The sequence below is a fragment of the Triticum urartu genome, chromosome 3A (assembly GCF_056163025.1).
Source record: "Triticum urartu cultivar PI428250 chromosome 3A, HENAU_Tu73, whole genome shotgun sequence".
Taxonomy (NCBI): domain Eukaryota; kingdom Viridiplantae; phylum Streptophyta; class Magnoliopsida; order Poales; family Poaceae; genus Triticum; species Triticum urartu.
In genome coordinates this window covers 1,329,006-1,356,517 of record NC_141875.1, presented here as the reverse complement: position 1 = coordinate 1,356,517, position 27,512 = coordinate 1,329,006, and the positions used below count along the sequence as shown (strand labels likewise).

The 27,512-nt window shown below is 43.2% G+C and overlaps 1 protein-coding gene across 1 annotated transcript; it reads right to left on the bottom strand.

The window, feature by feature from the left end:
• Positions 1-274: 274 nt before the first annotated feature.
• Positions 275-3,540, bottom strand: LOC125527424 (transcription factor bHLH168-like). Its single transcript, XM_048691932.2, has 4 exons — positions 3,389-3,540; positions 3,120-3,305; positions 1,505-1,897; positions 275-506 (listed from the first exon to the last, which is right to left on the bottom strand). The coding sequence occupies exons 1-4, from the start codon at positions 3,413-3,415 to the stop codon at positions 441-443; spliced, it is 672 nt and encodes a 223-aa protein (XP_048547889.1). The 5' UTR covers positions 3,416-3,540; the 3' UTR covers positions 275-440.
• Positions 3,541-27,512: the final 23,972 nt, after the last annotated feature.

The following is a 27,512-nucleotide window of genomic DNA, read 5'->3' as shown; positions in this document are numbered from 1 at the left end:
ATGGTGCTTGGGCTAGGTCAATGTACTGCACCAAAGACTTGAGATATAAGTTGTATTTTGTTTGGGCTACAACTAACAAGCCTATTCAACCTCAAAAATGAAAACAAGCATATTCGGTTTATAGAACACAGAATATTGGAGGAAGAGATAAAATATAACACATTTAAAATTTAATATTGTAAAATGTACAACAAGCTATGATTTGACAAAACTTGTTATTGTAAATTATAGCGGGTTATTATAGATTGAAGATTGATCAACATTTTTTTTGTACGTCGACCTCGTTTTGAAATTTAACATGGTGAAGACACTAGCTAGCAAGTTTAGGTGTTTCCATCCCTGTCATAGTAAATTAATAAATAGATATCATGTATTGTCCATGGATTTTTATTTTACACAGTTCTGTGTGGGGTTTTGTGTGTCCACAAATTGATTTACTATCATACCAATGCCCTCAGTCGTTCGGTAATTCTTGAAACATCTATGCCAATTCTGATGCTGAAGGCCTGCAAAATAAAAAAAAAGAGGAATTTACGAAATTAATTAAATTTATCATTATTTTATATTTACATGGAGACCTCCAAAAATATTCCAGTCGCATCTAATTAAATTTAGAGGGTGCTTGGATTTAAGGGATTTACTTTAGTCGGACTAAAAATAGTCTCTTTAAGAGGCTAAAGCTCCAAGAACCTCTGACTAAAGAGGGACTAAAACTAGTCTTGAGACTAAAATGTTTTAATCAGGGTACCCCTACTAAAATGTGGATTAGTCCTCTCTCTCCTCATTTAACTCCTCTCTTTAACACAGGCGAGTTCTGGATTGGAGGGTTTGGAGGATAATAAATGCTCATTAACTTGATTTTAGTCTCTTTAGTATTTGGATCCAAGCATGGGTGAGGCTAGCAAGTTTTAGTCCCACTACTTTTAGTCATGAGACTAAAACGTATCCAAGCACCCTCTTAGCACATACATCTAGCTAGTATGGCAAGTGTGTACATATAAGGTTATTTTGAAACTTTTTGGCTACCTTTCCTCTATTTTTATTTTCTTGCTATGTTTCTTCAGCCTAGAAAAATGATTAGAGTGGTATTTAATGACCTGCAGTTTCCTCTCATTGTTTACAGGGACCCTCTCGTATTTTATTTTGTGCCTTTTTACTTGTATATACTTCATTAATTTAGCTTTATTATGCACTAGATACAAATAGCACTCTTCAAATAAATTTGAACACATATTTTTATAGGCTATCGAGCCAACACTCCAAAAAGGGGAAAAACTTTTGACACAAAAATCATTTCATTCAGAAACTAATGCTTTAGATATGAATCCAGTGATACAATTTTAATGCCACATAACGCATATTTTATTGGTCTAACTAATTATTTGTCAAAATTTGGATCCGAGGACTCGTGCATGGCTTACATTTTGCAACATAGATGTATTTACTCGTCGCAAATGCAAAAGAGTATACTTATATATGTAACTATACCTATATATGTACGTACCCGAGAGTGTATAGTGTAAAATATTTTGTGGCCAGCAACGGAGTGATTGGCGTTGACGATGTCGGCCCCTTCTTCTTCATGGATGGTGATCACCTCATGGAGCTTGATCGGTTTCTCGGTGCTGCATATAAGCCTCACCTCCATGCTTGAATCGTCGGGTTGTCGCACCTCCACTACTGTTGGTGATGCGTCCAAATATTTATCTCCTTCCAGTGACCCCGCACCACTGCTTGTGGTAATGGTGGTAGTGGGCATTGAGATGTCACTAACTCTCCGTAAGGTAGCCATGGCTTGTGCAGAGGTCTTCTTACGTTGTAGCTCATCGACCCTCTCCTTGAGCTTCTTGATGTATGATGCGGCCACATCCAGGCTGCCTAGTTGGGTCATTGTATCCTACACACACATTTAAGGCATAATAGTGTGAACAGATTATGGGAGCTTTTTTTATTTCATGACATGATTTCCTTGTCACAAATAGACTTTCCATTTCAAGACTATGGAAGAGTTGTAACTTTCTGGTCTGTATATGGTGATGCACACAATTACACACAACAAACCTTTTGGACTTCAAAACTAGTACCCAAATCATCACGCATAAACCAAATTGTGGATTTTCTTAATCCACATTTGGTTTGTGCTTTGTAGTTGTTTTTCCACCATACCTTGACATGCCATGAGCTTCAAAAATGGTTCACCTCCATGAATGGTTTCAATGGCGGTTTTCGCCACACGGGGCTAATGAATGTGTGCCAATGTTTTCACATAGCTCATTTTCACTCTTTCTTATCTTACTCTATGATATTTTCAACTGTGTGCATATCCATAGTTGATATTTGGGTTGTGACTTAATTCTTGAATTATCTAAAAGATCTTACAGCGTACTATCTTTATGTCCATTATCAATTGAGTTTTACTTTCTAAATATCATAGATAATTCAAGAATTAAGTTAGTGTGTCCCTTTAATTAAGTTACTCTCATTATTAGATGGGAATGTTTTGCATGAACAGCCACATGGGCCATCCCGTCTTATTGATGCACTTCATAAAACAATATTATATGCATTCTCTTATTTGTGGACATGTGAATTCAGAGCTGGACGAGTTTTGCAAGATTGCAAGATAACCCTAATAATACTTGCAAGCTGCAAACAGAAAGACTTCACATTTCAAACGTGACAGTAAGTTATTTCCTGAGAATTCGGGGCTGCGTTTTCAGAATATGGCAGAAAAAACGAACTCAGTTGAGGAAAGCAGCACATTCCAACAAAACTTAATACCCGTAGAACTCAAATGCTAGATCCCGTGGATTACGATATTTCATGTGATGAGGAAGGACTATACTAGTGGCCATTACAATAAATCATTTTCACTTATGAGGGTATAACTAGATCATATTGTATGGTGGTACCTACTGTGAAAAATATATGTCCAACAAACACAGTTCATTACCATTCGCCACTTAAATACGCGGAATACATAAACATAAACTTATTACTTTCTGGACGGGATGATATCACAATGTAAACATGGAGAACAGAAAGCTCACAAGCTAGCACTAACGTAATGAGAAAAAAATAAACATGTGAAGAGAAGTGTGTTCTTGGTCTCTTCTTACAGCGTGGGGGTTGTCTTCTTTGGGGATGAGGGACGAGAGCTTCTCGCAGAGCCTCTTCATGTGCTGCCGCCTCTCCTTCTCCGACTCCTTCTTCTCCATCAGTACCTTTGCCGTCGGCACACCAGCCGTGCCGCTGCTTGCCCTGGTCCTCTTCCCGCCCCTCGCCGGCTTTGCTTTCACCTCCATCTAGCTCCGGGAGTAGAGATTGATCAGGTTGTCTGTGTCAACGGGTGTCGATCGAAATGCAATAGAAGTGAAGAAGAAGATACCGAGGCGCAGGCAGCTGCTAGCTTCATGGTGGCAGGATGAGAATGGAGGAAGAAGAACAAGTGCTTGCGTGGCGTGGTTTAAATGGACGTGTACAGATAAGGGCCAGCCAAGGAGGCCTATGGGAGCTCTCTACTACTGCATGTATATATGGGGAACTTGAAAATATTTTTAAAAATGTGTGTGCGTGTGTATATATACTATATACGAGGTATATGTGGCTGGAGAAGTGAGATGCTGTACGTACACATCCTATTGGTTGGAGAGGGTTCAGGCGCCGATGGAGAAATATCAGCGGAGCTTTGCCTGCCGCTGTGTTGTTGCTATTATACTGGCAGTATACGTACGTGCAAATGCAGAATGGACATGCAGAGCTCCGTGTGTGTCGGCAGCGCGACACGGCATTCAATGCGGTGGCAGAGGTGACAGCAGCGTGGACGTGGATCCATTGGTTAAGCAAGAAACTCGGCCATGCGCGCTCGATACAGGAACGACATGCATGATTGAGCGCAAGTGGGAGCTGCGATTTCTGCCGTTTGTACCTCGCCATTGTTGCTCTTCACAACAATAAACATACTCCCCGATCCATATTACTTGTCGCTCAAATGAATGTATCTAACACTGCAGTAGATACATCCATGCGAGCGACAACTAATATGGATCGGGAGGAGGAGTAGCAATGTAATTGCAGCTGTTTTTCTTTGGCCCACTTGGGAGACGAGGAATGTTATTTTTTTGCTCGCGCCACTTGCATTGATTTGCTTATTGGTGCTCGTCACGCAGCTGTGCCATGTTTGCTAAAATGTTGGTGGCCACTAATTTGTCCCAAGAATGATTTGCCGATGATGAATAGATGCTCGTGCTCATGGAAAGTCAAGCCACCGGCGATTCCCCAGCTCATCTCAACCTGAAGGAGCGCAAGCTTAGATCTTTATGTCGTCGAGGCTCCCACAAACTGGTGATGAGTGCCAATATCGATCTTTTTATTACCATATTTGTAGTTAACCGGGCACAAAATAGTTTTAGTTTCATCCGAGAACACATGTCATATTATGCTTCACCGGGATAGGCTATGGATTGTATCAGTAATTATGAAGGATCTAAAAAAATGTAAGGGTTGCCTTGACGAAGGCATATATATGGATGATGGTATGATTATATTCATATATGTTGTCATTATATTCCTACCTAGCTGGTCGAACATTGCATTGTTTTGAACCGATGGCGTTTTTGTCAATTACGAACTCAAATGTAACGTATGAGTACTGTAAGTCTAACCATGTGTGGAAAGAAAGAGTTAGCCAAGCAGAAAGCTATAGAACAATAGAATTAGACAATAATATGATGCTGAATGGATGTGGTTAGTGCTAAAGGACAATGTTTACAGAAAACACACCCAGAGAATAGAGAGTATGTGTTGCAATACCTATAGAAGGGGTGCATGTCCTTGCAGGCAATGCCGTAGTTAACCTAGCTAGGCATGAGGTTCGGATATGAATTGTTTACTTTTCAAGGCCATGTTCCATAATAAGAATTGTAAGATCAACTAGATGATGTACCACCGCTACAAATTGTTTGTGGTCGTTGGTCCATTGAACAAAGGACCACTAGGTAGCATCTCGACTATAACATTTTGAAGGATAAGGGAGAGTGGGTCTCGTTGCACCCCCCCCCCCCCCCCCTTTCTTTGTTTGAAATCAAGAGTATGCAGTAGAAATGTCAACTTTACTTTATTATTAGCTAGGCTTCTCAAGGTCTGCCTGATTTAAGATTTTGATTTTTTTTTGTTATTTTAACAGATTTTCTTCCGACGAAGCAGCATGAATTTTTTGTCTTGCCACTCGACTATTATTTTAGCAATTTCAATTGATTTATCTTTGTACTCTATTGTTGCACATATCAAATACAACTGCTATATTTGTAATGTTTAACCATGTTTTTTTTTTACTTTTTACCAGTATGCTCGATTTTATTTTGCGGGTTTGATTTAAATTCAGCTGATTCTTTGTTTTATTCCTTTCTTGCAACTTTAACCCAAACCAGTGCTACTTTTAGAAATGTGCAACTATCTCTTTGTAGGTTGTAAATACATTCATTTTGTTTTAATGTTTACCAATGCCGTTATTAGTTTTCAGTCAATGAAAGGTTTAAAAAATTCAATTGAACCACAGTGAGACCAATTTTATAACGGTGAGCTTGTGGATAGAGTAATACCGTAGATGGTCTTGATTGATGTCTAGCTCCAATGGAAATAACAACCAACATGGTCGAACCGGAGCAACATGTGTAAAATTGAACCACAACCAACCCCACAAAATCAGTAAGTGAATTGACAACCGACATGTATACAGATGATGAGATGATGTACATCTATATATAATGTATCACATTCCTAGCTCTCTAGCAGGCCGAACGATAAATTATCCTATGGTCAAACTCGTCGATGTCAGATACTAATTGGCACCACCCCAATACTATTTTTCTAGCCATATGTGGAGAGAAATAGCTAGCTGAGAAGATAGCTAAATGACAAAAAAATTACAGAATAATTTGATGTTGACTAGATGTGGTTACTGCTAAAGGACAATATTTAGAGAGAATAGACTGTGAGAGTATCTATCACAATAACTTGTAAATTCTGAGAGTACCTATCATGATAGCTTAGTTTTTTTTTCCTTTTCAAGGCCAGCATGTTCCTTAATAAGAGTTGTACCGCCAGCATATTGAATGGTAGATAAACTGCCATCAACTAGATGAGGTATGACTGCTGCAAATCGTTTGCTGGCCTTGGACCATCCAACAAGGACCGCTAGCTAGTATGTCAACTACACCATTTGGAAGTACCAGGGAGGGTGGGTCCCCTCGATGCAACCGTTTTTGTTTGTTTGTTTCCTTGTTTGTGAAGGAGAATTTGCAGTGAAATGTCATCATAAGTACATTATTAGGCTTCTCAAGATCAACGTAGCTTAAAGGTTTGATTTCCCCCTGTTTTAACATAACTTTTTTTCTACTCGTTGACTGGAATTTTTTTATGTTGCTAGTTGATTATTCGTTAGCGATTTCGGTCGTTCTATCTACTCTAGGGTTGCGCATGAATCCCACACACTAGTTCAACATTTCAAAATATTTAACTTGTATATTTTCAAAAAGCAACTTTATTTATTTAGTCTTTTTATCAGCTAGATGTTCGATTTTCTTTTTGTAGATTTGATATGAAACTAGTCAATTATTTTATTCTGAGCTGCAGTTGCACTTTAAACCTGTATCTACTGTACTTATAGAGATGTGCAACTATCTTATTTTTAGGTTGTAATGTGCAACTGTAATTTTTATTTGTGAAATCAACCATTTTCTCTTTGGGTTTCGGGTGGACTGAAAGTGTTTGCAAAGTCTAGTGGACTGATGAACGGTCAGGCAAGATTTTTATGTTTAGGGGTCAAGCTCGTGGACAGAACAGTGCATGGTGTGGATTTGCTTGATGGCTATGGTTGGCCCATGTACGAAGAGAAGCAGAGCTGCATGCGTAGGCGGTGGTGACGCGAGCAAGGGTGACGTCTACACCAACAAAGTGCAGCAGTCAAACATTTAACTGCTTTTGGTTGCTCTGCCACCTGCCAGACGTAGAAGCAGCAGGTCGCTCGCTGACACTTGACTTGCTCATCGATCTACGTGGCTGTCTGTCTTGACGCATATAGATAGACTCTGCTACTCCCTGCCTGAAAATAATATCTTGTGTTCCTTTCCATGCCTGCCGGCCGCAGCCTCTCCATCGATCGATCCAAGCAATAGTAGGCTTGTGAATCTCTACCGGTACCAATCTCGTCTGGTGTGCTAGATGTGGATGCATGCATGCATGGATCTGCGTACCCACCCGGTTTCTTTCATATCAAGATCTTCTCTTAGAAGCCTACTTCTCGTGTACACGCCGGTCTTGGAGGACGATGGCGTCGTGTATGCACAGTTACTCTGTTGAAGGCCTCGTCTAGCTCTCTCTCATGTACTCGCTCATTGTAGATATGGTCATTGTTACAGTTTGCCTATATGACTTTGCTATTTGCCGCATTTTTTATGTGTGTCTGTTGGTGTTGGCCGTGTGCGTCCTACCTATGCAGACGCCAGGTGTGCATTCATTATGTTTATATTATCTTGATACTTCATTTTGAGCCAATGAAATCCACCCTTTGTTGAAAAATGTACTCGCTCCAACGAAACGCTAAGATCTGGGCCTTCTGAATCCGTGGATGACGACGACGCTCGGCACCGTTGTCCTTCTTGGGGGCGTCGTCTAGGCGTAGGCGTCAGAAGGGTCATGAGGTGGATGTTGAGTAAATAGGCAATTTCTCGATTAAATTAATCCACGAGTAAATCACTAGCACGACATTGACACAAATGAACACATACTGATATTCAGTCAAGCTAGCACATACTACGCTAATTGCAGAAAGATCTACGTATAACGCTAGCATGGCTAAAACAGAAAACAGTAGGAGCGGGATAAACGAGTTATACCCTCCAGTAGGCCATGCAGAGGCCGCGGCTTTGGTGGCGGCACTGGCGTCCTCGGCGGCCTTCTTGTCGGCTTCAGCTTTCTTGGCGGCGGCACGTTCGGCGTCGGTGGACATGGTGATGATGAAGGCGACGCGGATGTAGAGAAAGTAGACGATCGGAAGCGAGCAGTCGCGTAATCGCTGCCCAAAAACCTATTCGCCCCTCACCCCGTACAGGAACCAGAAGGGCGTGGTTTCGGAGACCTGCTCTCCCGTCGACCGTGTACGCGGCGGACGGGATGGAGTCACCGGCGGCAGCAGCAGCAAGGGAACGACGGTGGGCGTGTGCGTGGAGTAGATGTGATCTGTTTGTAGCGGCTAGGGTTAGGAGACACCGCACACTTATATAGACGCAGCCGCGTGGAGAGACGTAGGCTCGACCCACGTCCGAGTCCGTGATAGCCCACGATCCGACGTCTCAGATGGTGGCCCAGCTGTTCTCCGTTAGTGACTGGCAAAAATAAGCGCGTAGGTGTGAGCTCGGCTCGGCTCAATCCCGCAACCCGCGGCGCGGCGCGGCGCGACGCGGCGCGTCGTGACGAGGCGGGCGGCGGAGGAGGAGTGCGCGAGGGCCTCTTCTCTTCTCAAGCTCCAATAGCATGTAGAAGAGAAACCCTTATAAACCACTCCAACTCTCCTTCCACTAGCGGGGTGGGACTAAACTTCCCACTACACCTAGTGCTATATAACCCACATGGGACCTTAGAGATTTTTCAGAAATTGCTATATGGGCCTAGAGCCCATCTCAAATTTCAGCAATCCCCCACCAGATCTCGAGGGCCCATTGTGTCCTCTGTTCCAATTGCTGTTTCGATATACCAGTATGTCAGTGAAGACCTGTTAAGGTTGAACTTCACCTAGAGCAGGTAGCTACACTCCTTCACAACTAAACAATGGACTATGCCTTGAATTGTCAGTTTGGCGTAAAGAAGTTTCACTACATGTCTTACTAGTACTAGGCTGCCGAAGGCTGACCCCTCGGGTGGAGCATATAAGTCACACTCCTGGCCTATTCACGAGCTTACTAGAGATCACTCCAATCTCATAGAATGTGACCAGCAGTCGGGCTCACATAGGTGTGTTCCTCCAAAAATCGCTCTGTAGGATAGCATCTTGCTTACATAAGCTTTGGAACACATTAAGACAATAGTCATCCTACCATACAGTATCGAGAGTATTTCATCTCCAACGGAGTGGGTTAGTATATTTACTCTCCTCAGTTCACCACTGGCTTGTTTTCCCAGGTCCTAATTCACGGGATCTCTGATCACATAGGTTGGGTTACTACCATGGCAACTCATGTGGGTCTCATACCCATCTCCCTCGATGCATTATCTATCACAACACGTGATAGCCCTTTCATAAAGGGATCTGCCAGATTCTTAGCCGTATGGACATAGTCCAACGCTATCACTCCGGAGTTTCTTAATTTTTTGACAGCTTTTAATCTCATTCTTATGTGTTTGGTGGACTTCATGTTGTCCTTTGAACTCTTCACCTTCTTGATGACAGTCTGATTGTCATAGTTCATAAGGATAGCCGGAACCGGTTTATCAACCAATGGCAAGTCCATCAAAAGATCTCGAAGCCATCTCGCTTCAACACCAGATGTGTCTAATGCTGTTAATTCTGCTTCCATTGTCGATCTCGTTAAGATCGTTTGCTTGCAAGACTTTCAGGAAACAGCGCCACCTCCAAGAGTAAACATATATCCAGTTGTGGCATTCATCTCATCAGCATTAGAGATCCAATTCGCATCACTATACCCTTCAAGTACCGACGGGTATCCGGTATAGTGAAGTCCATAGTTCATAGTACCTTTCAGATAGCGCATAACTCTCTCGACAGCATGCCAATGTACATCACCCAGTTTGGAAACAAACCGGCTCAGTTTGCTCACAGCAAACGCGATGTCAGGCCTCGTTGCGCTCGCTAGGTACATCAGTGAACCAATGATTTGTGAGTATCTCAATTGATCTTTAGCCATGCCTTTGGACTTTCGAATCAATACGCTAGGATCATATGGTGTTTGAGATGGCGTGCAGTCCAAATATCCAAAACGACTCAACACCTTCTCAACATAGTGGGATTGCAGAAGTGTAATTCCACCCTCATTATCTCTCAGTAGCTTGATGTTCAAGATAACATCAGCCACACCAAGGTCTTTCATCTCAAAGTTCTGAGATAGAAACGATTTGACCTCCTCAATGACTTTGAGGTTTGTTCCGAATATCAGTATGTCATCAACATACAAGCACAGTATAACTCCTTCGCCCCCACCATGGCGATAGTATACACATTTGTCAGCCTCATTAACAACGAAACCAACAAATGTCAGAGTTATATTAAACTTATCATGCCATTGCTTAGGTGCTTGTTTCAGGCTATATAAAGATTTTATCAACCTACACACCTTTCTTTCCTGACCATCTATCACAAAGCCATCAGGCTGTTGCATGTAGATTTCCTCCTTTAGCTCTCCATTTAGAAAAGCCGTCTTAACATCCATTTGATGGACGAGAAGACCGTGCGAGGCCACCAACGAGAGTAATACTCGAATGGTGGTCAGTCTAGCCACATGTGAATAAGTATCGAAGAAATCTTCCTCTTCTTGCTGGTCATAGCCCTTGGCCACAAGCCTAGCCTTGTACTTTTCAATAGTACCATCGGGCCTAAGCTTCTTTTTGAACACCCACTTACACCCAAGTGGTTTGCAACCATAGGGACGATCAGTGATCTCACATGTCCCGTTAGCCATGATGGAATCCATCTCGCTATGGACCGCATCCTTCCAGTTGTCAGCTTCTGGAGAGGCATACGCTTCTGAAATAGAAGTGGGAGTATCATCCACGAGGTACACGAAGAAATCATCACCAAAGGTCTTTGCAATCCTTTGTCTCTTGCCCCTACCAAGGGTTTCCTCGTCATCCTCCTCAGGATTTTCATAATGTGTTTGTTCATAATATTCCATAGGAATGGCAGGTTCAGGAGTCTCCTCAGATTCCTGTCTAGAAGTGCTTTGCATATCTCTCATAGGAAAAATATCCTTGAAGAATGTAGCATCCTTAGACTCCATAATTGTGCCGACCTTCTGGTCAGGTACCTCAGATTTCACTACTAGAAATCTATAGCCAACGCTGTTCTTAGCGTAACCCAAATTAACGAAGTCCATAGTCTTTGGTCCAAGCTTACACTTTTTGGGGATCGGCACATTGACTTTCGCCAAACAGCCCCAAGTACGCAAGTACAAGAGTGTTGTCCTTCTCTTTGCCCATTTCTCATAGGGAGTGATCTCATTATCCTTTGTTGGAACTTTAGTCAGGACATGACATGCCGTCAATATAGCCTCCCCCACCATGCCTTGGATAAACCCGATGTATCTAACATGGCGTTAACCAAATCAGTTAGAGTACGGTTTTTCCGCTCGGCAACCCCGTTTGACTGGGGTGAATAGGGAGGCGTCCTCTCATGAATAATGCCATGTTCCGCACAGAAAGAATCAAACTCACTCGAGAAGTACTCTCCACCACGATCTGACCGGACTCGTTTAATTTTCTTTTCATGTTGTTTCTCAACTTCTGCCTTATAGATTTTAAAGTAGTGTAGAGCCTCATCTTTAGTGTTTAACAGATACACATAGCAATATCTAGTGGAGTCATCTATCAATATCATGAAGTATTTCTTTCCGCCTTTAGTCAACACACCATTCATCTCACAAAGATCAGAATGTATGAGTTATAATGGTGCCAAGTGTCTCTCCTCCGCGGCCTTGTGAGGCTTGCGAGATTGCTTAGCTTGCGCACATGAAAGACACTTAGAACTTTTGGCTAAGGTGAAACTCGGGATTAAATCCAACTTGGCTAGCCGCGTCATAACACCGAAACTAATGTGACAAAGACATGAATGCCAAACTTCAGATTCATTAACATTCGAATGAATATGGTTCACGACTTTATTACAAAAATCTGCGAGGGAAAGGCGGAACATCCCTCCGCTCTCATAACCTTTTCCAACAAAGAGTCCATATTTCGTAACAACTAATTTATTAGACTCGAAAACCAACTTAAACCCTTCTCTACATAGAAGGGAGCCACTAACGAGGTTCTTCTTGATGGCGGGGACATGCTGCACGTTCTTCAGCTACATGATCCTTCCCGAAGTAAACTTCAGATCGACCGTGCCAACACCATGAACAGAAGCACTCGCGCCATTCCCCATCAATACGGACCCGTGACCTGTGACCTGGTAAGAAGTGAACAATGAAATGTTAGCACACACATGAACACCTGCACCTGTGTCCACCCACCAATCGTTGGGTTGAAACACTGAAAAAACAGTAAATAAATTACCGTACCCAGAAGCACCATTCTCATTGTTGCCCACAATCATGTTGACAGACTTGGAGTCCTGTCCTGGCTTCTTGTACTTGTTTGGGCACTTGTTGGCCCAATGTTCAACCGAACCACAAGTAAAGCAGCCCTCATCCTTCTTGTTCTTCTTGAAGGTCTTCTTACCCTTCTTCTTAAAGTCGGTATTCTGTTGGACACCGTTCTTTCCCTTGGGCTTGTGGGAGTTATGGTTCCTCTGGTTCACCATGTTGGCGACAGAAGTCCCTTCGGTCCCTTTTCCATGCGAGTCTTTTGCCCTCGAATTCTGCTCAACACTCAGATGGCCAATGACATCCTCCACAGAGAATTCACGCCTCTAATGTTTCAGTGTGGTGGCAAAGTTCCTCCAGGAATTAGGGAGCTTAGCGATTATGCAGCCCGCGACAAACTTGCCCGGTAACTCGCACTTAAGAAGTTCAAGCTCCTTAACAATGCATATTATCTCATGAGCCTGCTCCAATACAGGACGGTTTTCAACCATCTTGTAATCGTGGAGCTGCTCTATAATATACATCTCGCTCCCTGCATTGGCGGCCCCGAATTTAGATTCGAGCGCCTCCCACAAGTCCTTGGCGACATGCACATGTAAATATACATCGACCAGTTTATCTCCGATCACGCTAAGAACTGCTCCGAGAAACACAACGGTAGCCTCCTTGAACGCCTTCTCCTGTTCAGGAGCAATCGTTCCCGTGGAGACACCGGTGACCCAGAACACGTTCATAGCCGTGAGCCATAACGTGGTCTTAGTCTGCCAACGCTTAAAGTATGTACCGGTAAACTTATCCGGTTTCAGTGCAGCGGCAAAGCCACTTGCCGAAAAATTCCTACACATAATAGGTTTTTGGATTGTTGAGTAAATAGGCGATTTCTCGATTAAATTAATCGATGAGTAAATCACTAGCACGACATTGACACAAATAAACACATACTGATATTCAGTCAAGCTAGCACATACTATGCTAATTGCAGAAAGATCTACGTATAACGCTAGCATGGCTAAAACAGAAAATAGTAGGAGCGGGATAAACGAGTTATACCCTCCAGTAGGCCATGCAGAGGCCGCGGCTTTGGTGACGGCAGCGGCGTCCTCGGCGGCCTTCTTGTTGGCTTCAACTTTCTCGGCGGCGGCACGTTCGGCGTCGGTGGACATGGTGATGATGAAGGCGACGCGGACGTAGAGGAAGCAGACGATCGGAAGCGAGCAGTCGCGTAATCGCTGCCCAAAAATCTATTCGCCCCTCACCCCGTATAGGAACCAGAAGGGCGTGGTTTCGGAGACCTGCTCTCCCGTCGACCGTGTACGCGGCGGACGGGATGGAGTCACCGGCGGCAGCAGCAGCAGGGGAACGACGGTGGGCGTGCGCGTGGAGCAGATGTGATCTGTTCTTAGCGGCTAGGGTTAGGAGACACCGCACACTTATATAGACGCAGCCGCGTGGAGAGACGTGGGCTCGACCCACGTCCGAGTCCGTGACAGCCCACGATCCGACGTCTCAGATAGTGGCCCAGCTGTTCTCCGTTACTGACTGGCAAAAATAAGCGCGTAGGTGTGAGCTCGGCTCGGCTCAATCCCGCAACCCGCGGCGCGGCGCGGCGCGGCGGAGGAGGAGTGCGCGAGGGCCTCTTCTCTTCTCAAGCTCCAATAGCATGTAGAAGAGAAACCCTTATAAACCACTCCAACTCTCCTTCCACTAGCGGGGTGGGACTAAACTTCCCACTACACCTAGTGCCATATAACCCACATGGGCCCTTAGAGATTTTTCAGAAATTGCTATATGGGCCTAGAGCCCATCTCAAATTTCAGCAGTGGAGTGGTGTGGCATCTAACACATCAAAGACGGCGGGTCTCGGCCGAGGACGTAGGATAATAGAAACGCGCAAGGCGGTGGCGCTGTCTGGCGCCTTGGTCATATCAATGGCATGCATGGCAATGTCAATGTTGTGACCCCTGTCCTAAAGACGGGTCGGCAGAAAACGGCAGCCGCGACTATTGAAGCATACACATGCGGTTCATGCTAAGAGTGTGTTGGTCCAGTTTGTGCTCACGGCTCGCCCGTGGATGACTTGGTGAGGCCATCGGATTTTGATGGTGGGGCATCGGTGTGAGGTCAGGGTGATGGCATGTATCTTGCACACTCCCATTGTCGGGATTGTAGGTGTAGCGACAAATGTTGTCAGGAAGGTAGCTTTGGGTTTGTAGATATATTATTTTGTCAGGATTTTTTGAATAACATAATGAATTTTTCTATGTGCATATGTGATGTAGAAGCTGCGTGTTTGAATCTCCTTTTCAAAAAATAAAAATAAAAATTGTGACAGATTTCAGAGCAATTTGCTAAGCCATGGGGCAATGATATGTTTCTAAAGTTTTAGTCGATGCCAAGAACTGTCGAGCAGACATTGAGATGTGTGCAAACCTTTTTTTTAGCCTTTCATTTCGGTGAAATCGATATGTGGTTCTTTTTTCTTCATATTTTTGGATTTGCTGCCAAACAATCTATTTTCAAGATCTTATTAATGTCATGTAGTTCTATATTTTTTTCTCTTAGAAAGAAAAGGGCATATTTCTTTGGGGCGTCGGTGTGAGGGCCGAAATGTCGCAAATGGCAAAGACTACTGCTCCTAGCGTGCTGCAAGGATGGAATTGTCGTGAATGGCCATGCACGATGCTACTAATGAAAATATCTTGGTCGCAAATGGCAAAGACTACTGCTCCTAGCGTACTGTATTATGAAAGTTTAGATTGTTATCGGCAAACTTGGTGGAATTAAAATGGATGGACTATAATGGAGAGTGGGCCTTTTGTTTCTTTGTTTGGAAATCAAAGATTTTGCAGCAGACGACCTGCCAACGTAACTTTGTGATGGCAGGTGAAGAGAGTAGTCGTATCTTGGTGGCTAGAAGCAGAGCAGCACGTACGTAAGCGCTGGTGACGCAAGCAAAGGTGACGTAGGTCTGATAGTCACACACTGTAACTAGTTTTGGTGTGCGCGCGCGTGCGACAACACAAGCTGGTCTACAGCCGACAAACGATACACATACACACACGCGCGCATGGACAAGAATGAGTAGATAGATACAACTATCTTGTGTTTCTTTCCCTGTCGGCCGCAGCAGCCTCTCGATATATGCAAGCCGGTGACGCAAGCAGGGATGACGCATGCACAAAGTGTTGTGGTGTGCATGATTGATGAAGTTAGTAACTTAGACTAGTGTCATATACACGACACTAGTATAAGTTACTTCCCACTATGACCAGGATCAGTGACACAAGTCCGTGTACTTGTTTTATACTACAATTTTTATACTCTCCCGCTACCATTGTATTAGGCACATTACGAATATCACATAATTTTAAAACGCTTAGACGCGAGGAATCAACTCCTCGCCTTGTGTTTCTGTTTCTTGCCATGAATAAAAGATTTAACGAATAAGAGACATGTAAAGTATGTGCCTTCAGTGACTTGAGTATATCGAGCACGACATGCATTTGTCAATTTAGCAGGATGCTTTGCATGCAACAGTATTATTTAGCAAATAAATATCAAGTCCTCTCATTTTTTTTCCACCGTATTGACCATGATGCATCACCTAAAATGCACAATGCACTGCTATGGAGGGAGTATTAAAATTGAGACATTAATTTTGAAACGGAGAAAGTACTATTTTACAAGGCAACGTAAATGAAGCCACGCCTTGAACAACACCCCCTTTGGTTTATAGGATAGGAATATTATAGGAATAAAAAAAATCATAGAAAGTGAGATGACATGTATCTCAATTCCTATAAAAAAATGAGATGTCATTTGATGCATAGGATAGGAATTTTTCTATTGAGTCTTAGCTAATGTTTTTTTTTTCCTCCAAAATGTAAAGAATTGATTTCTATTCTACATAGGAATAGGAATCCATTCCTACAAACCAAAAGGCTTCAAAGAAAATTTTCCTTTGCAAATCCTATCCTATAGAAATCCTTTGAAATTCCTACAAACCAAACCAAAGGACGCCTAAGGAGTAAAGAAAATCTCCATACGAGCTAGTCAATGAAAAACACGGCAAAACAAACCGAGCACGCTAACAAGCACCACACTGTGCCACTCGACGCCTTCATTAAGCCGCCAAGAAGAAGCATGAGAGTGGCTGGACTACCGCGAGACGCAACCAAGCTCGACGGGGACAAGAGAACACACGACACATGGAAGAAAGCACATGACTTCATCGCGTTATCACCATCAAACTACCGCCTGAGAGGACCAACTGCCCTCTCGTTCCCGACGAGGGAGACTTGACCGTGCTGGCAAGCAGGAAGGCCAAAGGGAAAATGTGGCCACGTGTAAAAGATAGATGAAATGAGACCATTAACCGCCGGAACCGGGACGTTGCCGATTAAAATTCCAAACCACCTTGAACATGCCGCTGCGACCTAAAGACACCAGCACTCACATGTGATTCTCGTGGCAGGGTCATGGCGCAAAGCACGACGACTACCGCGTCCATCGGAGTGGACACGAGTTTTTATCTGAAGAGGGATGCCACACCCGCTAGCATCGCCGTCGCTAGCACGGGACGGCCCCTCGCACACACCTCGCCGAGGGTATTCGATCTACCTGTTGGAATTTTACTAGTAGACCTTTGCCCCAAAGCTTAACTAAAATTCTAAAATTCTTTTGGCCCATTCATGCACACATGTGAGTGGAGTGAGTGAGGCTAAAGTTTAATCCCACTCCGGAAGTTGAGAAAGAGTTGCACATTTTTATAAGGTGAGCTTTTCTACCACTCGTATGAGCATGAAAAGAGGAAACCTACACGCGCGCTCCTCCTCGCTCGCCTCGCCACGCCACGCCACGTGATTGAGCCGAGCCGAGGACAGAGCTATGCACGTTGTCTATATTTTTGCTGCATGGGAAAATTAATGAGTCATTAATTAATAATTAACGGACGCGTTAATTACCGAACCGTTTCCGATTCTTTTGGATCGTGACGACTCGGACGTGGGGTTTACTCCCACGACCTACCCGGCCCGCACTATATAGTCAGGCAGACGTCTACCCTAGCCGCCGCCGCTTCGTATGGTTTCTCACCACCATTCCAGATCATTGTGCCGCCAAGCAAGTCTTCTCCATCCCTCCTTCCGGCGTGCACCGCGAGAAGGGACAGCAGGCCTCCGGAACCCCGCCTCTCGTGATCCTGTACGGGAGAGGGGCGATCAGGTTTTTGGGGAGCGCACTCGCGCGACTGCTAGCAGCGACGACTTCGCGAACGACGACTTCTTCCCCGACCTCGGCAACCTCGTCCTCGACGACATGGGCGACAACGTCAACGCCGGCGGTGCTGCACCCGCTGCACCGTATGTGATTCTATCCTTCCTGCTCGAGATCGTGGTAGAATTCATGCTTCTAGTATGTGCTCTAGATGTGATATGTTCATCTGCTATGCTATTTCGCATGATTAGTTTAATCTCTGCTGCTGTGGTCATGATTTATTTTCTGTTTATTCGGATTAAATCTCATAGTAATTTGCTCATATTTTCAACACTACCTCATACATCACAACCAACTGCGGACTCCAGATCAGGATCAATGCTTGGTGGCCACCGACGGCGACAACTTTACGAGCCATTAGTTTGTGCGTGTATATCACCACCAGTACCAATCCATCGTTTTTTTTGTAGTACTAGTATCCAAGATCCTCTACGCAAGTCTAGTAGTTCTTTCTTCTTTTAGTAAGAAAAGATAGTCACTGCCCGAATTAATGCACATAAGCTTTCATCGAAGAAAACTAAAATATGGAGAAAAAAAGGCAGTGGCGCATTCAGCTCCTGTTTGTGCAGTGTCCAGGGAAGGATCCGACCACTTTGGTACACTATTTTTCTACAATTCTACAAGAGACTGTTTCCAAGACTCGAATATGTGACCTCATGGTCAGAAGGCAACAGCTTTACCGCTGCAACAAGGCTCCCCTTCAAAACTAAAATATTGCGAGTTCAAGGAAATTTGCTTTAAAGAATAAAAATCTGAAAATTTCCAATAATTCAAACCTTGTCCGCCGACCAATCTGGGAGATTTTTACCATGTTTTGCCTAGGCGTTTTTTTTTTCATACAAGATCTGTCTAGACCTTAAAACAGCTAAGCAAAATGGGATGAAATTTCCCAGATTGGTCAACAAAGATGGAATGATTTACTATAAACTCTAAGATTTTCAGATTTGTTTGGAAAAAAATGAGATTATTTCAAACTTTCAATATTATAATTTGTCAGAGAGCTTACTCAGCTAGGCAATTTGTTCCTCTATTCATTTAATATATGGGACCCACATGTCATATTTATCCTAAGCGATAGTATTAATGTTAAATCCAAAAGGGTTGTAATTTTCTATTACGTTGACCCAAAATATTGTGTATTTGTGCAATTTCCTCTTTGATATATTTAATAGTTGCTCAAAGTTATGTAATAAATATTAATACTATGATCTGTCATGTAACAAAATATCAAAACCAAACTCAATATATAGATTAAGAATACACAAATTATGTCATTGTATTTTAATGGGATGAATGGACCGCCCAATCTGAAGTTCTTATTGTTTGTTGTTAGATTTTTTTTGTTTCATGAGTTGTGTTTAATTTTGGATATGTATTTTTGCCTCATATATTATTGGCACCTATTGTATGTAGTATGTCTTTATTTTATTTCATTTCTTGAAAAAAAATTGTGACTTTTACAGCATGGTATTAAGACTTAGGAGTATGCGGGAGTACGTTATAAGTTCCCAACTACCCAACTAGCTTCTCATCAAAATAATATGATGTTCTTATTTCTGTGAATTTTAATATGAATGGTATATATATTGGCGTGTTCATTTTGCCAATAGGAAAATGTGAAATTAATGAATGGTTTTCTACCACATGCATGAAAAATATCTGATGGATGCATGGCCAGGAAGGAAGCACGAAAAGCTGGATCATTTTTTTGTGGAAGCTTGCTAGCTGCTAGGATGCATAGATATCCTACCGGCGTTAGCGAGGAGTATCTCTGTCAAGAAATCCAGACAGGGGCAGGGCCGATAGATATGCACATGCATGCAGTCCAGATCAGTCTGCAGCTAACACAAATGCCAAAGCAATGTCCATCTACAACGCTAGCTAGGTACCAATGCATCCGCATCGATATACTGTGCTGAACAAAATAAGGACCATGCTCCAAACCTCCTTTTCCAAAAAAAAAAGGACCATGCTCCATCGAATTGATTAAGTGTGTGAGCTAGCTTAGCTATCTTAGTGTGGTCCAGTAGTAGCCATCTGGATCCTAGCCTGCCTCTTGTTGGCTATATACACACATTTGTCTATCAATAATTGAGGTTTTGTAGCAAAGGAAGACAATTGCAGTGAATGTACCGCGTCATCATCCATTGGCCATATATAGTTGGTCGACATATCTAGTTTCGGCAGTCTTGTGTTTAGCATGTGTGCTTTGTTGATGTTCTATCTTTTTTCACGTTTATTACTGCCTATTTCTCCCATCTATCTATAACAGTGACAAGTAAACGTCAACACAAATCTATCTTTCTGTTATTTCTAGGATATACACTGACACTAGATAGGGCTAGATACGCACCTGGTGTGCGCCTACTTTTACCCTGGTTTCTCAAGTTACCTAAGTTTGTACTACTTCATTTTTTGTGATTTGGCACATACGTATTGATCTTACACCCTAGCAAAGTGCGGATGATAAGTATAGAAGGAGGTGAATGCTGTCGGACATGCCAGAGACTATCCGGGAAAAAAGTGAGACAACTGCGAATTTGACTTAGGGTGACATAGGGCAATGGTGAATTTTCTTCAAATTTCAGACAGACAGTCAAGAAAGAGCGGTGATGTTGAGTTCAACTAACTCTTATATGTGGCGTCTAATATATGGGTTGTTCACTTTCACACAAATCAATTATCGGTGTGTGCTGGCGTTGAACGGATACTTAGGAAGTTGGGAGCACAAGTAAAGTAAGAAGGAACTTAATTTTGCTCGAGTGTTGACTGCGAATTAGACAAGAAGGGACTACAGTTGCAAGTGGGGTCACGTCTAGTCTGAGAGTAGCAATGGCGCTCATGGTATAATATGAAGTCCAATGTACATGGAGGTTCGACGCATGGATGAATTTAAAGTGGTGAAGAATATTCACCAAGGTGCAGTTTGTTAGAAATGTGTCGAATATTTTGTACGAGGTAGGTCACAGTTGGACTCCAAGTCTTACGATGTGTAAATAGGATTATGGAGTCGTGTCCTAGTAGGATACTTATATGTTAGACCTCTTATATAATGAGAGGATAGACACACGTAATGTATGCCAACATAATAGCACATGCACGTGGGGGAGCTGACGGCTGAGCGGCCGAGGTGCGCTATTGTAGACCTGTCATGGGGAGGAGCGCCCGTGGTCAGGCTCCGGGGACGTAGCCATATCGGTGAATCTCATCAATAAATCTGTGTGTCGTGTTCGTGTGATTGCTTTATTCTTGCTAGATCAATTACGCACCTCAGATTTATTCTAACAATGAAGAAGTAGATACCGAGTTGCAGGCAGCTGCTAGCTTCATGGCGTCAGCTTCAGCTATAGGCAGGATGTGATGAAGGAAGAACAAGTGCGTGCGTGGCGTGGCCTAAATGGACGTGCTGTACGGATAAGGGGCGCCGGAGGCCTATGGGAAATATGGTAAATATGCAGTAGGGCATTTTAAAGACCGAGCTTCATGAAGTCCTTTATTTAAAAAAAATAAATTCATAAACTTCAGTTTATATTTTTTTTGAAAAAAATTGCACATGTATGCAAGGATGTAAAGTGTATGTGTGAAAAATTTCAGGATGAAATGCCTTGAATTGTGAGCTGGACAAAAAAACAAAATCATGAACTTTAAAGATGAACAATACATATGCTAAAAGGCCCCATATTTGTCTTTTATGTGTAGCTCACATTTTATTGTATTTCAATCTAAAAATTTGCACACATGTACATTATGTATCTAGGTATATGTGTATTTATTTTCAGAAATTTTTGAAACTGAAAAGATTGAATTTTGAAGTTTTCAAATAAAGGCTTTTATGGAGCTCGGTCTCCATTTGGCATTTTTGGTAAATATGCTAGTATATATGTATGCATATTTTCTCAAAGAAAATGCGTGTATATAAGAGGTGTACATATGTGGCCACGGTAGTGGATTCCAGTACGTCCAGATGCTATTGGTTGGAGAGGGTGCATGCACGGATCGAGAAATTTCAAAGACACTGCATTCAATGCGGTGACAAAGGTGACAGCAGCGTGTATATGGATCTATTGGTTAAAACACGATCCAGCGTATAATTCTACGGCCATGGGCTGTACAGGAACGACGTGCATGATTGAGGGCAAGTGGGAGTGGTTGCTCTTCTCCAAATTACTGTTAGCAAAGATGATCTCGAGCCAGTCATACAAGGATTGCTGGCTGGAGAGCAAAAAAAAATTCTTATGATGTGAGTTAGAAAACGTTATTTTTATTCAACTTCAATCATGACAGTATAACCAAACCAAAAGTAATAAAAATTACATACATATTCATAGACCACCTAACGATGACTACAAACACTGAAGCGAGCAAAAGACGTGTTGCCGTGATCGCCCCTTCCTCGCCGGAGCCGGACACAATTTGTTGTAGTAGATAGCCAGGAAGTTGTCGTGCTTCATAGGACTAGCGCAATAGAACAGCAACCGTTGCCAACGAAGAGTAGCGTAGATAGGAAGGACCTAACCTGAAGACACACCAACGTAAAGTAATGCCAACATTTTCTTTTCGACCGTCCCACAAAAAGAAAATTCATTTTGTTTTTTACTGTAATGTCATTAGGATGGTGTGCCGAGACTTGGTTGTTATAGTTCATATATCTGGATTTGATAGTTATGAATAAGTGGCTAGGCACTGAGTTAGTAATACGAAAAATGGTCATGTGAATAATATTTACAACTGCCTTCCTTTTGTCCACTTTGAAAATGAGGAATGATATATTTTTTGCTTGCACCACTTGAATTAACATTAATTTTCATAGACGATGGTTGCTACGCTTGCTGAATGTTGGCGGCCAAGACATATGTACCTATGATGATGCAATAACCATTCATATTTACTGTCTTTTAGACCCGAGGGAGTTGATGTCAACTAATTGAAACTACTAAAATACTATAAGTTTGGTCATATATGGAAAGAGATAGCTAGCCAAGCAGTTAGCTATAGGGCAAAAGAATTACACAAGAATGTGATGCTAACTAGATGTGGGTAGTCCTAAAGGATAATGTTTAGAGGAAATGAGTATGTGTCGCAATAAATTATAAATTAATTGGATGCCATTGGAGGCAATGCCATTGTAGATAACTCAGCTATATGCACACACACACACACACACACACACACACACACACACACACACACACACACACACACACACACACACACACACATATATATATATATATATAATTTTTTACTTTTCAAGGCCATGTTCCACAATAGGAGTAGCTTTGCTAGCTAGGGTAAAAAAACAGCATCAATTATATGAGGTGCGATTGCTACAAATTATGCGCTAGCCTTGGCCCATTCAACAAGGACCGCTAGTTAACATGTCAACTACAACATTTAGAACTATCACGGACGGTGTGTCTCCTCGATGCAACCTTTTTTATGCTTGTTTCCTTGTGTGAAAACAAATATTTGTAGTCGAAACGTGAACTTAACTTAATTATTATAGATTTATTTTTTGTTTATGGAGAACACATGAAGAAAGTATGTGTCGCAATATCTTATAAACAATGTGGATGTCCACTGCGGCAACACCAATGTAGATAAACTAGCTCTTCATGAGTTCGGATATTATTATTGTTGTTGTTCTTTCAAGGCAACATTCTATAATAAGAAGCATATTAAAACCATATTTTGAATGGTCGATATACCTCCATCGACTAGATCAGATACCTCCATAGAAAATCTTTTGCTGGCCTTGGACCATCCAACGAGGACCGCTAGCTAGCATGTCAACTACAACTTTTGGAAATATTATGGAGAGCGGGCCTCCGCGATGGCCATGCATCCCATTTAGTTTGTTTCTTTCCTTGTTTGGAAATCAAGAGTTTGCAGTAGGAACGTCAACTTTATTTTACTATTATTAGCTAGGCTCTCAAAGTTAGCCCACCTTAAAATTTTGGATTCCCTTCTTTCTCAACAGATTTCCTTCCAATCAATTGACAGGATTTTTTTTTGTATAGTCAGATGGTTTGTCTTTGTAATTTCAGACGATTTATGTTTGCTCTACAATTGCATGTTTATTCGACACCCATTACAAATCTCAAAATAGGCAAAACTGCTACGTTTATAACGCGCAGCCATATGTATTCAAACTTTTTTACTTGTATGTGTCTGATTCGATTTTGTAGATTTGATTTAAAACTAGTTGATACTCCACTTTTATTCTGCTCCGTGGTTGTACCATTAAACTACATCGTTTGTGAGACCAGACTGATAAGGGTGAAGCATGTGGACAGAGTAGTACACTGGATGGGCTTGACGATGGCTATGGTGCCTACCTCATGAAGCTCACGGTCATAAGGGGCAACCCGCAAAAACCTCCCGCATAGGTCCATGGACAGGGAGACCAGTCCGCGGACACGGATGCAGGAGGCAGCCATTCAACGCTAGTCGCATATATTTTCACAACAACTCAAACCAACCAGATGAAATTCGTGCAAACATGGCCGGATTTCATGCAAACTCGTCCGAATTTTATACAAACATGATGGATTTCATACAAACCAGACGCAAACGGTTACATTTTGGAAATATTTTAACAAAAAAGGTTAAAACTATATGCAAGTACGGTCATGTGGAGCTCCACTCCCACGACACGGACACACTACACTAGTCTACGGCCGGCTGCGGCGGATTCCTTCGTCACCGGACTACCGGGAGTCCTGGAGGCATTTTGTTCCCACGTATCTTCCCTATGTCCGGCTGCACCACCCAACGGAGTGTGGTGAAGAGGGTGCTTCAGCCGGAGGGGAAAGGTGCTTCCATGGATACCCATGAGAGGGTGGTTTAAGATAAAGAAGAAACCGGGCCCGTTACCAGCTGTACAAGCCGGTGACGCGCCTGCGGTGGCCTTCCTTGGACTCAAGCAGCGGCAGCCTCCCGTGTTCTACTTTCCCTCAAAGTTTCCAACGGATGCGGACGCGGATGTGCTGGCCACTGACTCGTCGATCTCCTCCACGCACCCGGCTTCTTTCTCCGCCTTCATGGCGCTGCTACGCGCGCATCGACGGTGAATTGCGCGGTCGCAGGCACTGGAGGGGCGGTACGACGCAGCGTCGTCGTCCATGCCCGTGCCTCCGTGCTCCTCGTCGTGTCATCCTAGAGCAACTCGCCGCTCCTCCGTGAGCTGGCTTGGAGCGGCGAGTTGTTGAACCATGCGCCGGATTGGGTCAGCAACTTGCTCGGTTGGCCTAGGGGACGGAGGTTGAGTAGTGAGCTGCCTCGCTCGTATCCGTCGGGCTCGGAGGGCCACCATGCCAGCTTTTATGCCGGAGAACTGCTCTTGCTACTCGTCGGATGCCATCGAAATGGTGAAGAAAAGGGTGAAAGGAGGACGGAGTGGTGCAATTCTTGCCCGACATCTGGCCTTATTTAAATAGAGGGAGGACGGGAGGAGCTCAGCCGACGTTGCATTTAATGCTGGCCTGCTCCTGAACGGAGGTGTGGCCGGAGTAGGTTTCGCGGCTTCCTCGCGGGTTTAGGTTTGAATGCGGCGAGGAGGCGTGTTCAACTAGATGTGCAGTGGGCAGTGCCCTCGGCCGACGCGCTGCTTCAACGGCGTTGGTAGTGAGAGGTCGCGTTCGCCCTGAGCCGCCTTCAATATGGAGCGACGTTGTAGAGGTAAGCGACAACATAGGGAGTTAGAACTTGTGGAAGTTGACAATGATGTGTCCCCGTCGCTGCGCCTGGTCACCCCAGCCCCATCCATCATGCCCCTAAAAAGGTGGCCACTGTCTACACCACCTACGACCAAGGACGATTCCAGACGGATTTCGGGCAACCAACACAGGCGGCGGACAACGATGTGTGTGACTCACCGCAGCTCCAACGGACGCGGTTAAGTTCTCAAAGATCCGAAGACGGCAAGAGGAAGAATGATGGCTCAAGCCCCCTCCAATTAATTGGGTTGGATGACGAAGAGGGGGAAGTTGTAGGGATGAATGAAAAAAAAATCCACCATGCTAATGAATAACCAGCAAGTGATGGGAAACAAGTGGGAGAACGTTAGGGCCTCCCGTGATGTCGTGGTGACAAAAATGTCCACCACATGGACGTTCATTTTTTCCACAAAGGAGAAAAAGAAAGAGAAGTTGTACAAGCTCATGTTTGGTGCCCAAAAAGGAAGGATGGATTGGGACCGGGACAAGGTGAAGATAGAGTTGAAGAAGAAAGAAGCGTTTCTCAAACGGGAGCTCGAGAAGGCCTGGATTTTTTGATCTATAGAGCTCGAGAAGGAGAGATTGCAACTTTCTCGAGACATCGAGGATCCGAGGATAATGTTTGCAGACACAATCTTTTTGGATGAGCAAGCAAAGAAGTGGCTTGAGGAAAAAAAAAAGAGATCAATGAACATATAGGGACTACGAGGCCGCAAGAGGGATGATGGCAGCAGCAGACGGGGCAGAGCAGGCAACGCGGATGAGTCCGATGAGTGATCCATCATGTTTGGCAGCCATGGCCCGGATTTGAATTTCATTTTGGCATGTCCGGTTGTTGGACTGTGATTTATTTTCCTTTGTAGCATTGTTGAATTGTTGAATTGTGATGAATTTGTGTTGTATGATCCATATGCACGGATTGCATGGTGTTGATGGTTTTGATTTGAGGAGTGAGGGTGCCCGGCAAGACATATGAGGAGCCAGCCGGTGTTGTCCGTCTGTAGACATGCCCGGACGTGTCCGTGAATGTTTAGGGGATAAGAATTTGCCAAGTCCGGCTGTAGATGCTCTTACATGGACAAATATCACAATTTTGTTTGGTAACCATGAGGAAACGATACATCATTTATTTCTTACATGCCCACTAGACAAGTTATTATGGCAAACAGTACATGTGTCCTTTAACGCATCTGCAGCTAATATTATCTCCAATCTGTTTGATAACTGCCTAGGTGGGGTTGAGCCTGATAAAATGGACACAGATTCAAGTGGGAGTTTGTACATTAATTTAGGCTAGCTGGTGACGCCTTCTTTCTTCTCTCATTTAACTGCTGCTGCTTTTGAGCCTGATAAAATGGACACAAATTCAAGTGGGAGTTTGTAGATTAATTTCTCTTTGTCCCATGCTCTCTCTGACGCCATTGAAGAATGGGCGCACGCGCGCAGAGAAATGGAGAAGATCCAGACAGAGTGCTCTCCATGACGCTGGCTCATACTCATCGATGTCTGTCAATGTCTGTCTTCATCTAATATCGCCCTCTCGTCATACATCATCGATCTCCGTGCAGCATCTTCTGTTTCCTTCTCTTCTGTGCTGGCCGGCAGCCTCTCTCGACCGATCCACAGTGTGTGCATCCACCGGCACCCATGTGAGTTGTGACAGCATATATACGGATGCGTGCATGGATGTATATATCTATTGGTTTCTTTCGCAGCAAATTAAGATATTCTTATGGAAACTCTAGTAGTAGTTCTTTCTTCTTCTTTTTTTTGCGTGAAAGTTCTTTCTTCTTTTATTAGAAAGAAAAGAGTTGGGATATTTCTCTACATGCAGTTCATGCCAAAATTAATGTGCATATCCCTCTGTGTAAGAAATTTAAAATATTTAAATTTCAAAATATCTGATTTAATTTATTTTTGAAAAAATTCTAGTAACTCAATCCTTTTTGGTTGATCAGACTGTAATTGTTTTAGCCTACTTAGAATAGCCATTATAAGTTTGGATAATTTTTATAAGTTAGCCCACTCAAGATCAGTCAAAACTGTCCAAACATAAAACAGCTAGGCAAAATCGGTTGAAATTCGCTCGATTGATCAACAAAATGGACTGAACTACTGGAAGTTTTCACATTTTTTGGAAGAAAACAAGTTTCCAATTTTCCAATTTTTTCAGAGAGCTTGGCAAGTCGTTCTTCTTTTTTTCAGGGAC